Source organism: Passer domesticus, chromosome 28 (assembly GCF_036417665.1).
Source record: "Passer domesticus isolate bPasDom1 chromosome 28, bPasDom1.hap1, whole genome shotgun sequence".
Taxonomy (NCBI): Eukaryota; Metazoa; Chordata; class Aves; order Passeriformes; family Passeridae; genus Passer; species Passer domesticus.
The window spans coordinates 5,279,368-5,293,391 of record NC_087501.1 but is presented as its reverse complement, the minus strand read 5'-3'; the positions used below and the strand labels follow the sequence as shown (position 1 = coordinate 5,293,391).

General features: G+C 53.3%; 2 protein-coding genes across 2 annotated transcripts in view; both read right to left on the bottom strand.

Annotated features, from left to right (window-relative positions):
• Positions 1 to 1,410: 1,410 nt before the first annotated feature.
• Positions 1,411 to 7,570, bottom strand: LOC135286974 (olfactory receptor 14A16-like). The gene is made up of 2 exons (XM_064400228.1): positions 6,582 to 7,570; positions 1,411 to 2,366 (listed from the first exon to the last, which is right to left on the bottom strand). The coding sequence occupies exons 1-2, from the start codon at positions 6,583 to 6,585 to the stop codon at positions 1,411 to 1,413; spliced, it is 960 nt and encodes a 319-aa protein (XP_064256298.1). The 5' UTR covers positions 6,586 to 7,570.
• Positions 7,571 to 12,849: 5,279 nt separating this feature from the next.
• The window catches only part of LOC135286973 (zinc finger protein 420-like), a 35,999-nt gene continuing 34,824 nt past the window's right edge, over positions 12,850 to 14,024 (bottom strand). The window contains exon 4 of the mRNA XM_064400227.1: positions 12,850 to 13,873. Coding sequence (XP_064256297.1) covers positions 13,287 to 13,873 — 587 coding nt within the window. The 3' untranslated portion in view covers positions 12,850 to 13,286. The remainder of the gene's footprint in view (positions 13,874 to 14,024) is intronic.

Sequence of the window (14,024 nt, the reverse complement as noted above, 5' to 3'; positions counted from 1 at the left end):
TGCACGATGAGCCCTGGGCCTCCTCTTCAGAAGCTCCAGCAGCCCAGGTGCCTCAGCTTCTCCTGCCAGCCCCAAAGCCCATCCTGTCAGTCCTGCAGAGCCTCTGAAGCTCCTCTTCATTGCCCAGAACAGGGAGCCCCACAGGCAGACACAGCAGCCCAGATGTGCCCCCTGGCCTGGGGTACCTCTGGCAAGGGAGCAGCACGAGGCACTGCAGGAGCCTGCAGACAATTCCTGCAGCACTTGAAGGATGATCCTGCTGCCCAATGGACGTTCCCATGGTGCCAAGTCAGGAACTGCAATGGGGAGTGGGGCCAGAGAGGAAAGGGCAAACAGGGATGGGCTGGATGCCCAGGAGGGAACAGGGGTGGGCAAGAGGAAGAAATTTATACAAGAACAGAGTAAAGAAAGCAAAGGTGAAGCAAAGGAAATGCTCAGGGCAGTTTGGGGGTGGCATTTGTGCTCCCTCAGGTTCATGTCCCCACAGCAGCAGCATGGGGGTGCTCCTGCCTGCTCTGTGCAATGCAAACAGGGGCTCCTGAGCCAGTGCTGCCGTGGCTGTGCCTGCAAGGATGCAGCACCTGTGTGAGCTGGGGGAGAGGCCAGGGCTGCAGAGGAGGGATGTTGCTGGCAGCTCCATGAGGACGCTCTGGGACGCTGCCCTGGGCTGTGCAGCGCACTGGGGATGGATCAGCCCCTGCTCTGCTGCTCCTTCCCGTCTCCCCCAGGGCCCTTGCAGAGCCCCAGCCATGCTGTTTGCCCCCAGCCTGCCCACGGCCAGCCTGGGGCTGCTCACCCTGGGGCTTTTCTGTGCTGAGCATTGGCCTGGCCGTGTTCTTGAGAGAGCCTGGGCAAGGAGCCTGCAGCCCCCAGGGCCCTGGCCTGAGGCATCAGCGCTGCCCCAGCAGTGCCCATGGCCTGTCCCTGCTGCAGCCCCAGCACTGCCACCCCCAGGACTGTGCTCGGCCCCGAGAGCACTCAGGCCCTGCAGCAACACCAGGGCCACCAGGACAGCGGGGCAGGGCCACGGCAGCAGCACTGGCAACACCAAGTGCTGCTGCTGCTGCTGGGCAGAGCTGCTGTGCCAGCACTGATCTGCCCCCAGCTCTGCACACAGACATTGCTGCTGCAGCTCCAGAGAAGGCAACAAAAGGGCATCTCTGCAGAAAACTCTGCTGGGAGATCCTTTAGTTCGTTTAAAGACACTGAGAGCGCAGCCCCTCATTGACATGGTCTGTGGCTACAGGGAAGGTGGAGAGAAAGAAAATGAGAAATGGCACAAGCAATGGCATTTATTAGTGGACAGTATGGGAAAGCTAAAACAAGGAGAAAGAACCTCTAAAATGAAACCAACAAGAAGTATCAAAATTTATATTTATTACAAGTGATTTGCAGAAATTGGCCAGCAGTTTAATGTTTCTGAAACTGTCCAGTCACCATTCTCCATACTGCAGCCTTGAGCTCCTGGTTCCTCAGGCTGTAGATGAGGGGGTTCAGGGCTGGAGGCACCACTGAGTATAGAACTGACAGGGCCAGATCCACGGATGGGGAGGACATGGATGGGGGCTTCAGGTAGGCAAATTTGCCAGTGCTGAGGAACAGAGAGACCACAGCCAGGTGAGGGAGGCAGGTGGAAAAGGCTTTGTGCCGTCCCTGCTCAGATGGGATCCTCAGCACAGCCCTGAAGATCTGCATATAGGAGAAAACAATGAACACGAAACATCCGAGTCCTAAACAGCCACTAATAGCAAGAAGCCCCAGTTCCCTGACATAGGATTTGGAGCAGGAGAGCTTGAGGATGTGTGGGATTTCACAGAAGAACTGGCCCAGGACATTGCCATGGCACAGGGGCAGGGAAAATGTATTGGCTGTGTGCATGAGAGCATTGAGAAAGACAGTGGCCCAGGCAGCTGCTGCCATGTGGGCACAAGCTCTGCTGCCCAGGAGGGTCCCGTAGTGCAGGGGTTTGCAGATGGACACGTAGCGGTTGTAGCACATGATGGTCAGGAGGGAAAATTCTGATCCAAGGAAGAAGAAAACCAGAAAAACCTGTGCAGCACATCCTGTGTAGGAGATGGTGGTGGTGTTCCAGAGGGAATTGTGCATGGCTTTGGGGACAGTGGTGCAGATGGAGCCCAGGTTGCTGAGGGCCAGGTTGAGCAGGAAGAAGAACATGGGCGTGTGCAGGTGGTGGCCGCAGGCTACGGCGCTGATGATGAGGCCATTGCCCAGGAGGGCAGCCAGGGAGATGCCCAGCAAGAGGCAGAAGTGCAGGAGCTGCAGCTGCCGCGTGTCTGTCAATGCCAGCAGGAAGAAGTGGCTGATGGAGCTGCTGTTGGACATTTGCTGGGGCTGCACATGGGGACCTGTTCATGGAGAAAGGACAGTGACAAGTCAGGAAAGGCTGCTTTGAGCCAAACCTGGGCCATCCCCTGCAGACTGTCCTACTGGGACTCACCCACCCTTGTTCCTGCTCTGGGAAGTCCTTTCCCCAGCTCCCTGCCTGAGCTCCAGCTGTGCTGGCTGAGTGTGCCAGGAGCAGCCAGGCCTGTGCATGGGGGCTCTCAAGGAGCCATCCCTGCCCCACTGCCCTGTGTGTGTGGCCATGGGGCAGAGGGACAAGGCTGGATATTCAGGATTTGTCAGGGAAATCTATCCTAATGTGGAAAAGATTGGTTGCATTTGCACTTCCCGGTCTAAAGTAAACAGATAGCAGGAGCTGGTTTTAGGAATTGTTTTCCTACCCACACATCATGCCTGGCTCTCTGAGGTCAGAAATCCCCAGAATTCCTGCTGCACTCAGAGTTTGCCGCTGAGAGATGGGAGAGGCAAAATATTCCCTGTGGCTGAGGGAAGGTGAGGGGCTGGATGGGCTTGTTCCCAACTGCCCTGGCTTTGCACCTTTGGCTGCAATCAGAGCATGGTCACACTCCAGGCTCACTCTGGCATAAACCAGACCCTGCCCAGAGCAGAGGGATCCCTGAATGTCTCACCATTTCTAAAGGTCTCTGGGCAAGGTCTCAGCACCCCCTTTTGCCAAGGACACTCACGGCTCCCTTGGCAAACCCAGCAGCATTTGCTCAGCTGTGGCAGCTCTGCCCTTCCCCGTGGGACATTCAGGGAACTGGCAGAGGCTCTGGCACAGATTTGTACCCAGGAGGGCAGCTCAGAGCTTGGAAGGGCACAGCAAGGAGATCCCCGGCTGTGCCCATGATGGGATCTCAGGGAGGGGGCTCAGCTCATTCCCCTTTCCCATGGACTGCTTTGCCCACAGCCCCACAGGTCCCAGGGAAGCTTGGACACCCCATTCCCATGGACACCCCTGCCTGGCAGGAATGCCAAGGGCAGTGCCTGACTCAGCTGCTGCAAATGCCAGAGCCTCCCTGAGAGCAGCAGATAACAGTGACAATATCAGAGCAGGGCAGAAACAAGAGATGATGTTGTGGTGCTGTGCCTGAGAGGGCAGGGCAGAGACAGCCGGGCACTCAGGACAGTGTTCCTGTGCCCAGCTGTGCCTGGCACCTCCCACACACCAACAGTGCCCTCCTGCCCCAGCACTGCTCTCTTCAGCCCCCTCTCCTTGCCTGAGCATCTCCCTGGGCCTGGACAATTCCCCCTGAGAGGAGCCTTGTCCCTGCCAGCACTCACAGAGCCCATCCCACCCTGTGGGCTCTGGCCCCGGCCCTACAGAAACCCGCCTGTGTGCAGGGCCCTGGCTGGGCCAGGCTCTGTGTGCAGGTGGGCAAGGGCAGCTCAGGAGAGCCCTGCTGGGCCCTGCAGAGGTGATGCTGCTGCTGTCCAGGGCTGAGGAGTGGCTGAGGGCCCTTTGGGAGGCTCCCAGCAGAGAAACTGACCACCCAAAGTTACAGTTCTGGATCTCTGTAAATGTTCAGACATTATTTTATGATCCTGTGTATCCCTTTCAACTCAGAACTTTCTGTGAGTGTTTGATTACAATTCCTGTTCTGCCTCTCTTATGACCCTGTTGTCTATAATCAAAAGAGGAAAAACCCATTGCAGCAGTGTTAGAACAGTAAAGTAAAACCAGACCTTTATTGGAAGCTTCCAGGTGTCCCAGTGGGGATGGGGCACACCTGGCCCCGATTTCAGCAATTTATTAAGCATGATAAATTAGGATATTTAACAGGAACATCCAATAGGAGACTCAGTTGCCCTGGTTACACACCCCTGGCTCAACCCATTGGAGTAGGTCCAGAGGATTCTTTGCCCCACTCTTTGTTATGACTGCTCACATGCTGGTAAAAAACCTCCTTGTAGGTCCTCTTCCTGATAATAAGACTATACAGTATTTCAGGACTGTATTTAGACAGTCAGATTATTGTTCTAAAATCTAATAGAAAGGTTAGGTAATGTACTAGAGTTAATTAAGTTGTATGAATATAGAGGTATATAACAGTAGTTTAATAGAGTTAACAAAGAGTTTAATAGATTTAAATAAGTACCATATTTTTATAAAAGTATAATAGTAATTTACAGAGCTATAAAAATAAAAAAGGTATAGAAAGCAAAAATCTTTTTGTCATCACCCCAACTTTCCCATTCTTCTCAAGCAGTAAATTGAAAACACTCTCAGGAAAGCTCCTGATCTTTCCAGCAATGCCAGGCTTACCTTCTTTGGGAAGTGTCCTCCGGAGCTGTGCCCAGGCTGCTCTGGAGCTGGGAGCAGCCCTGCCGCACCCAGCGCCTCTCAGCAGCAGCACCTGCCCTGCTCAGGGTGGCTCCTTCCCCCCACAGCTTCTCCCCAGCGCTGGGAGCAGCTCCCCGGGCCGGCTGAGAGCTGTCCCTGGCAGGCAGCAGAGTCCCTGCCCCAGCACAGCGCCCTGGGCTGCAGGAGCCTGCTCTACAGGACAGCCCTGGGCACCCCTGGCTGCACCCGTGGCTGCTCAGCCCTGCAGCAGAGCCTGGCAACAGGAGCTGCCTTGGGCTGTGCCTCGGCTGGGGCAGCAGGGAAAGCCAGCCCTGCCCTGGGGCCACATCCCTGCTCTGGAGCAGCTCTGAGAGTCCTCCTGAAAGCTCCTTAAAGCTGAGGGATGTGCCAGCTCCAGGAGATCCCTGCAGGAACTGCAGCTTCTCTTCCACAGCCAGGGAATGACTATTTGAAACCTGGGATGATTTCTGCTCTAGTGAGCCCTGAGTGAGCTCTGCTCTGTGCTCCCAGCCCAGGCTGAGTTTAACCCCTCTGTGCCTCTGTGCTGTGCCTGGGCTGGCTGCAGGCAGTGCCCCAGCCCTGCTGGGCTGGCAGAAGAGCTGCTCATCAAGAGAAATATGCTTTTGAAGCTCTTCTTGCTTACCAGGAGCTGCCTCTGGGCCAGAAGCCCAGCCCAGCTCAGCAGCACAGACACAGCACAAGGACTTGAATGACCCTCTGGGGCTTTGTGCTCAGGCCCTGAACATCAGTCCCTGAGAGACAGCTGAAGAAACCTCTCCAGAACTCCAAGTCAGAATCCAACTCCAAAGTTTCTTGGACTTTTAATGAGTCCCTCTGAGGGACACAACTGAGAAAGTGTCCCCAGGCCCCAGGCAGAGCAGAGAACTGGAGGCACTGATGCCAGGTGGGGACAAAGAGAAGCCAAGTCTTGGTGGCCTGGGGCACAGCAGCAGGATCTGTGCCACCAAGGGCTGGGAGGAGACACCTTGTCCTGAGGCCCTGGGGCCTCCTGGCACAGCCCCAGCCAGACTGGGCACTGTCAGCCCCTTGTCCTGCCCTCAGCATCCCCCCCTAGCCCACATCCCAGTGGCCTCAAGGATCTGCTGGAAGGAGTCCCTGGTGAGCCTTGCTCAGCAATGGCCCTGGGGGCTCCTGAATGCTCCCAGGGAATGCAGGTTTTTCAAAGGACTTTTGCTTTTGCCTTGGAGTCTCTGAGAGGTTTGTGCAATCATGGCCTCCAATTATCTGCTGTAATTAGTCCCTGGAGAGGCTTTGTCAGTAGCAACACTCAGTGGGGCTCATTAATGCTTCAAGGTACTTCAGTTATTTTAAGGTACTTGGTGTCTCCCTTTTGATTCACACTCTGTGAGAGGTTTGTGCAATCATGGCCCCAATTATCTGCTTTAATGAGTCCCTTGAGAGTTTTGTACTGACACTCAGTGAGGCTCATTAATATTTTGAGATACTCAAGGTTTTTTAGTGTACTTTGGATTTTCCTTTCCATTCTGTGTCACTGAGAAGTTTTTGTGCCATCCTGGCTTCCAGTTCTCTCCTCCAAGGAGTCCATGAGGAGCCTGTGTTGGGGATGGACCTCAGTGGGACCCATTCATGCTTTGACACACTTTGGGGTTTTCTTCTGACTTCTGACTCCCGGAAAGGTTTGTGCAATCTCCTCTCAGGCCCTGAAGGTCAAGGGCTCAGCTCCAAATGCACCATGGGGCCTCATTAAGATCAAGCAAATCCTAACAAACCATGGCTGTGCCTTGATTTCCCTCTGCTCTTTTGCAGTTCATCAGGTATATTTCTGTAGCGGTTTTGGTGCACCAATTTGAGATTTCTCAGCCTGTACATCAATTATTGTGGTGGGTTCAGTGTTGGCTAATTACCAGTGCACTCACTAGAATATACTTACTCATGTACTGCTGTGAGATAGGATTAGGAGAAATGCACAGCAGGCTCAAAGCTTCAAAAGGGTGCAAAGAAAAGATTATTAACAGTTAATACAAGAAAGAGTAATAAGAATCAGAACAAAACTTTCAGAACAATTACCCTCCCTACAAACTTTTCTTTCCCACTGACAATGTAAGGAGACAAAAAGGAAGTTTCCAGTCAGTTTACCACCTCTAGAATAGTTTTTCTTCAGTTCACTTAGGGAGAGGAGTCTATCTTTCATACTATGGGGACTTATACTTAAGAAAACAGTTCTCTCATGTCTCTCAACTCCCACCAATAGCAGCTGCCCAGAAAATCTGCAATTTTGAAGTCCCTGCCATTTTTTCACAGCTTTTCCCACAGCTCTGTTTATGGGCCATGTTAACTTATCGGGTATTAGTTTAAACATGAGCGGTTTAAGAGCAAAGTTTCTCTTCATCTATTTCTGAAATCATCTTCGTCTCTGGGAACAGAAGTCTTCTTCTCTCCCTGAGAACACAGGGTCTCATCACTCTTCTCTCTTTCTCCGTTTAAACTTCTCTTGGAATCACAACTACTTCAACATTTGCTTACTTTAGTATGGAGGCCTTTGCTGAACAAGTCATCTCCCCATAATTTTCAATGCATTATGGTGGAAAAGAAAGTTTGATGTATCAATTACATCCATCTCTATACATTTACAAGACGATTCGAGCCCCAAGATCAAAGTATCTCCTAATTCCTCCCATCTGGGTCTTGACTCTTCCTTCACTGAAATCGGTGTCTTCATGTTGCTCCTCCGTGCGCCTGCACTTTGTCCTTTTCTCTCCCTCGAGGGAGGATGGAAGCACTGAAAGAGTTAATATCTCTCCTGGGGCCTGCAGATGGTTCCGTGACCCCGGCCACGCTCGGTCCTTGCGGCCGGAGCTGTTTTACGATGGAGGTTTCTGCAGCAGCTGCGCTGGGGCTGTGTCAGGATGGGCCGTGCTGGGGCAGGACCAGGATCTCAGCAGCCAGGCCAGAACACAGCAGCAGCACGGCTGGGGCCCATGGCTTCTCCTCCCCCTGCCCGGGGCTTGCGGGTGAACCCCAAGGGTGGCAGAATCTTGGCTGAGCCGGCCCGGCCCGGGGCTGCTCCTGGGGCCCGGCAGATCCCTGGCTGGGCCCGGGCTGGCGGCGGGGCAGGGCTCGGTAGTGCCCAGGTGTTGGCAACCGCAGCCATGTCCCAGCCCGGCCTCGGCCCCGCGGCCTCCCCTGCCCTGCCCGGCAGCCGATGGGGCCTGGGGGGCTCCCTGGGAAGGGTCCCGGCCCCACGGCAGGAGCTGCCTGGCCCGGCCCGGCTGAGACAGGGGCTGGGCCAGCCTTGTTACCTCTTTGCTGGCCAGAAGGGAAAGAGACCCTCCCAGGCTTTCTCATCTTTAACATGTGTCTTCACAGAGGTGTGTACAGTTTCCTTAGTGGTTTAACAGACTGTCAATTCTCAAAGCTAATTACTGATTCGGGTTTTTTTGTCAGACACCGAGGAAACTGCTAGCAGCTTCTCTTAGGACATCACTTCCATGATGCAAAACCACCAGAACAGCACAGAGCACAGAGCTCCTTTGTCCATGTGTAGTGCTCATGGGCCCAAGGCCTCAAAACCGCTCCTTGGGAGATCTCTGGACCCTCTCCAAGGTGTTTTCAAATGAAAACATTCAGCTCATAGTCTAAGAAAATCACCAGAAGACAGGGCCAGCCTGACCTGTCTGTCCTGGCTACTTTTGTCTGGGAGCAATACTTGGATATATGGAATTTGGGAGGCCAAACTCTAATTTTGGCCATGGTCCCTTGACAGGAAGGCCAGTTGTTTTCCATAGGAATGAAGGAACAGAGCCCCAGTGTTTCAGGGGCAAATGAGAGGTGACCACCAGAGGCCAAAGCCAGCCAGAGGTGGCAGGTTTCTTCTGGGAGATGCCCTTGCATCCAGGAGAGTACCAATTTTGACAATGGGCACCTGAAAAGAAGGACAGTTGTTTTCCATTGTAAGGGAAGCATGGAGCCTCAGTGCTCCAGGAGCTGATGAGAGGCAGCCCTTGACATCCCAAGATCAGCCAGACCTGTCAGGTGGCCCCTGGGAGGCCAAGCCAGCCAGACCTGCTCCATGTTCCCTTGGTTCCATGGGGCCCCACAATGTCCCAATGGTCCCTTGCTTCCATGAGGCCCTGAGGTGTCCCAATGCCCCCTTGGTGACACGAGGCCCTGAAGGGTCCTAATGGACTCCATGGTTCCATCAGGCCCCACAGAGTCACAGTGGTCTCTGGGGTCCATGAAACCCCGCTGTGTCACCATGGCCCTTTGGTTCCATGGGTTCCAGTGGTGCCACAATGATCCCCTTGGTTCCATGAGGTCCCCACAGTGTCCCAGGGATCTCCATGGCAAGGAAAGAACCCAGCCCCAGTGTTGCAGGGGCAGTCACCAGAGGCCAAGGCCAGGCAGACTTAACAGTACTGGCAGATTTTGTCTGGAAGCAACCCTTGGATATACAGAATTTTAGAGGCGGAATCCCAATTTCACACATGGACCCCTGGAGGAGAAGGATGGTTCTGTTCCATAGGAAGGAAAGGATGGGACAGCTGTGTTTCAGGGGCAGATGAAAGGTGGCCATCAGAGGCCTAGGCCAGCCAGACCTCTCTGTCCTGGTAGCTTTTGTCTGAGAGTAACCCTTGGATTTAAGGAATTTGGGAGGTGGAATCCCAGTTTCAGCCATTTTTTGTGTAGATAAGAAGGATGGTTCTTTTTCATAGGAAGGAAAACACCAAGCCCCAGTATTTGGAAAGTAGGTGAGAGGCAGCCCCCAAGAGGCCAAGGGCAGCCAGACCTGTCTGTCATGGCTGCTTTCACTGGGGAGCAATCCTTGGCTGTACGTAGTTTTGGAGGTGGAATCCCAGTTTTAGCGATGGGCAACAGGATCAAGATGGATGTTTTTTTCCTGTAGGAAAGAAAAGTGCAAAGTCCAAGTGCTCTGGAAGAAGATGAGAGGTAGCCACCCTTAGGCCAAGCCAGGCCTGTCTCTGCTGGCACCTTTCATCTAGGGGCTATCCTTGGCCATAGGGCATTTTGGAGGTGGAATCTCCATTTTGGCCATGGGTGCCTGGACAGGAAGAAGAGTTCTTTTCATTAGGAAGGAAAGCACAGAGCCCCAGTGTTTCAGAAGCAAATGAGTGCCAGCCCTCAGGAAGCCAAGGCCATCCAGACTTGTCACTCCTGGCAGCTTTTGTCTGGGAGTTATTCTTGGATATAGGGAATTCTAGAGGCAGATCCCCAGTTTTGGTCATGGGTGCCAGGTCAACATGGATGTTTTTTTCCCATAACAAAGAAAAGCACATGGTCTCAGTGTTTCAAAAGCAGATGAGAGGTAGCCCCAGGGTGGCCAAGGCAGCCAGAGCTGTCACTCATGGCAGATTTCATCTGGGAACATTCTTTGCATATAAGGAAATTTGGCAAGGAATCCCAATTTTGGCCATGGGGCCCTGGAGGAGGACAGTTGTCTCCCATGGGAAGGAAAGCCCAGAGCCCCAGTGCTTCAGGGGCAGATGAGAAGCAGCCCTCAACATGCCAAGGTCAGTTGGACCTGTCAGGTGGTCCCCAGGAGGCCCAGCCAGACAGACCTGTTCCATGTTCCCTTGGTTTTGTGGGACCCCACAGTGTCACAATGGTCTCCTTGGTTCCATGAGGCCTGGAGTGTCACAATGTTCCCCCTGCTTCTGCAGTGTCACCGTGGCCCCTCGGCTCCATGCGCCCTCGCTGTGTCACAATGGCTCCTCCGTGACACTACAGGCTCCACAAGATCACCATGGACCCTTGGTTCCTTGGGGCCCCTGAGTTTCACAATGGTCTCCTTGATTCCATGAGGCACCAGAGTGTCACAATGGCCCCTTGGTTCCATGAGGTTCTGTAGTGTCACTGCGGTCTCTGTCAGAGGCTGGATGAGATGGACGTCCCGAGACACCTCGGGATGCTCGGAATGCCCGTGTGGGGCCAGGGCTGGGTCAGGCCTTGGTTTGTGGTGGGACAGAGCCCTGCCCCCAGCCCTGACAGTGCTGTCAATCACACAACAGGCTGCACTAACCAATCTCTGATTGGCTCAGCTTCCAATCAATCACACACCGGCAACTGGTGCCTAAGCTGACTCTGATTGGCCAAGCCACTGGCAGTCCAACCCCAGGACGGGCCCATGAAGGCCCATGGGGTTAAAAGCCAGAGCATGAGGCCAGCCCATGCTCTGGATCCTGCCTTCTCCTGGGGTTCCTCTGTCAGCGATGCTGGAACCTGGACAGTTGGTTCCTTTGTGCCTGTCTTTCTCTAGGTCTTCTGTCTTTCTGTTCTCTATTTCCTCTCCTCCTAATCCTACTGACCTGGAATATTTTTGGGTAACTTAACATATTAAGGTTTAAATATTTTTAGGATAAATTTGTGAGAATCCAGGGCACAGAGAATATTTCTCTGTCTGCTCTGAGGGGTCCTGACCCCCAGAGAAACACTGCCTTTAATCTTCACCCCTGGAAAGGACTTCCAAGACTTTCAGATATATTAGAATTTACCAAAGTGTGAAATAGATAATAGAGAGTAGTATAGTATGTCACTTGAGTGAGAAATTTAGTTTTTGGGATTTTTTGTATGGTGTAGATAGGAAGCAAGATGCAGGAATTTGGGTGTAGTCCCTCCCTTCTTCTTCATCTACTCCATTATCTGCAGCGTTGGTGATAGAGGATGACTGGTCAAGGCAAGCACAGTGCAGAGGTTACGTGGATAGTCAAGGTATGAGTTCCTGGTAGATAAGTAGAAATAATGTATGTTTTAAGAGTTAATTGGATGAAACAACTTTAAAAGACCTTGAAACTGTATATTTTGGGACCATTTTGCAGTGCTTTTCCAGCCCACTGAGCCTGGTGTGGACAGCATGCAAAACTTTAGATAAGATAAAAATAAACAAGAAGTGGAAGACCAAAGAAGCCCTGTGTGTCTCCTTTTTCCTGGCACAGAACTGCTACAGGAGGGCTTCCCCCATCTCGGGAGCCCCCAGAAGGGCCCAATGTAAAACAAACATCAATAACAGGTGCCCCGACAATGTTTGTAATAACTTGTTTTTTCCATGAAGTTGTTTACTGAAGGGTGTTGTCTTACTTAGCCAAGCATGTGAAATGTGTTGATTAAATGACCAATGAGGTCCATCTGCAGCAAACCAAGGTATAAAAGAAGAGGATTGAATAAATAGGCAGCTTTTAGTCTTTAACCTTCTGAGTCTCTGTAATCTCTGACTCAACGGTGACATTTGGGGATCTGCAGGGCTATTGGGGATCCTTACTGCACCTCATGACCCAACAGGAGCCTCTCCAATAAAGCTTTTGCCTGAAGCTCCCACTGTGCCCATGACTGGAGCCCCTCTGAGATCCCAGCTCTTTGGCAGCCTGGGGACTCCTGGGATGTCACCGTGGAGCCCCCGTGAGTGCCTGTGACAGATTGGTGCCTTTGCAGCCCAAGGTGCCCTGGGATGTCACCATGGAATGGCTGTGACTGCCTCTGAGCACAGGGCTCTTTACCATCCCCAGAAACCCCTGGGAGGTGTCCATGGAGCCCCTGTCTCTGCCTGTGACATTCCAGCTCCTGAACAGTATGGAGACTCTTGGAAAGTCCCCATGGAACCCCTCTGAGGGCCTGTGACAAATCTGATCCTTAGTGGGCAACCATCACCAGCCCCATTCCTATGGTCAGTTTTCATGGCAACCATCCCCAGCCCCCTGTTGCCCCAGATCCACAGAATTGGCTGAGCTGGGAGGGACACATCAGAATCCTGGAGTCCAAACTGCTGGCCCTGCACAGGACACCCCAACAATGCCAGCCTGGGCCTGGCAGCGCTGGCCAAACGCTGCTGGAGCTCAGAGAGCCCTGCAGCTGGGAGCCTTCCCTGGGGAGCCTGGGCAGGGCCCCAGCAGCCTCTGGGCAAAAACCTTTTCCTGACATCCAACCTGAGCCTGCCCCGACTCAGCTGCAGCCATTCCCTCCAGTCCTGTCCCTGGGCACCAGAGGGAAGAGGTTCCCACAGCCCCAGCCAGGGACCCGCTCCCAAGGCTGTTGCCATGGCCACCAGGGCTGGGACCAGCTGGGATGCTTGGTTTCCACAGGCTGGGGTTTAGGAATGGGATTCTCCAATTTCTTGCTCCTGCTAAAACCGTGCTGCTGCTCACTGCCCTTCCACCTCCCATGGAAAGCACAAAAGGCAAAGACCCTGAGATGGTGTAAGAACAATTTATTTGGAACAGCAACGAGATAAAGAAGAAACAGAAACAATATTGATAACAGAAGGGATAAGAAAAAGTATTCATGGGGAAAACTACAACAACAACAACTGGCTCTACCTGGCCATGTATTTCCTCTTGCCTGGAAAGGACACCCTCCTCTTCAAGGGAGAGGGAAATTCCCTTTCCTGCCCATGGAATGACCTGAGGTGGGAGAGAATGTAATGACACAGCCCTGGCCAGACCCTCATGATCTTTGGTGTCCCATCATGTCATTGGCAGGGGCAGGAGGAGGGACAGGTGTCTTCCCAGCATGGATCACATGAACACGGATCACCAGGGCTCTTCCCAACATGGGTTCACCCATGTGGGATGAAGCTGGGGCAGTGCACAAAGTTCTTCCTGCAGTTGGGACATTTGCATGTTTTCCCTTACTGGTGACTCTGTTGGTGTTTGGTCAAATGAGAGCTCTGGCTGAAGCTCTTCCCACTCTGGGGACTCTCGTAGGGCCTCTCCCTGGTATTGATACGCCAGTGGGTGACGAGGTTGCAGTTTTGCTTGAAGCCCTTCCTGCAGTCAGGGCAGTGGAAGGGCCTCTCATCTGTGTGAATCCGCTGGTGGCGGAGGAGATTGGAGCTGGTGTGAAACCTCTTCCCACACTCAGGACACTCATAGGGCCTCTCTCCAGTGTGGATCATCTGGTGGCGGATCAGGATGTTGTTCTGCCTGAAGCTCTTCCCACACTCCAGGCACTTGTAGGGCTTCTCCCCATCAGGACGCTGCTCATGGACCAGCATCTCCAAGCCCTGCCTGAAGCTCTGTCCACCTTCCTGGCACAGGGTGTGTCTTTCCTTCTCAGAGCACCCTGGGCTGGGTTTGAAGCCCTTCCTCCTGCAGGATCTCAGGGAATTTTCCTCTTTGTTAGATTCCTGTGCCATGGAGCCACTCAAATCTGCCTCTTCCACGAGGTTCTGCCATGGGGATTTGTCCTCCCTGGTCTCTATTCTCAGCTTGTTGTCTGAGGAAGACAGGGCAAGGAGAGGATGGGATTTGCCTCCGTGCCAAAGGGAAGGGGAAGGAGATCCCCCCAGTGCATTCTCCTCAGGACGGCGTTGGCAGTAGGGCTGTCCTGCAGCCTTGGGCTGTGCTGGGCAGGGAGATGGAGCAGG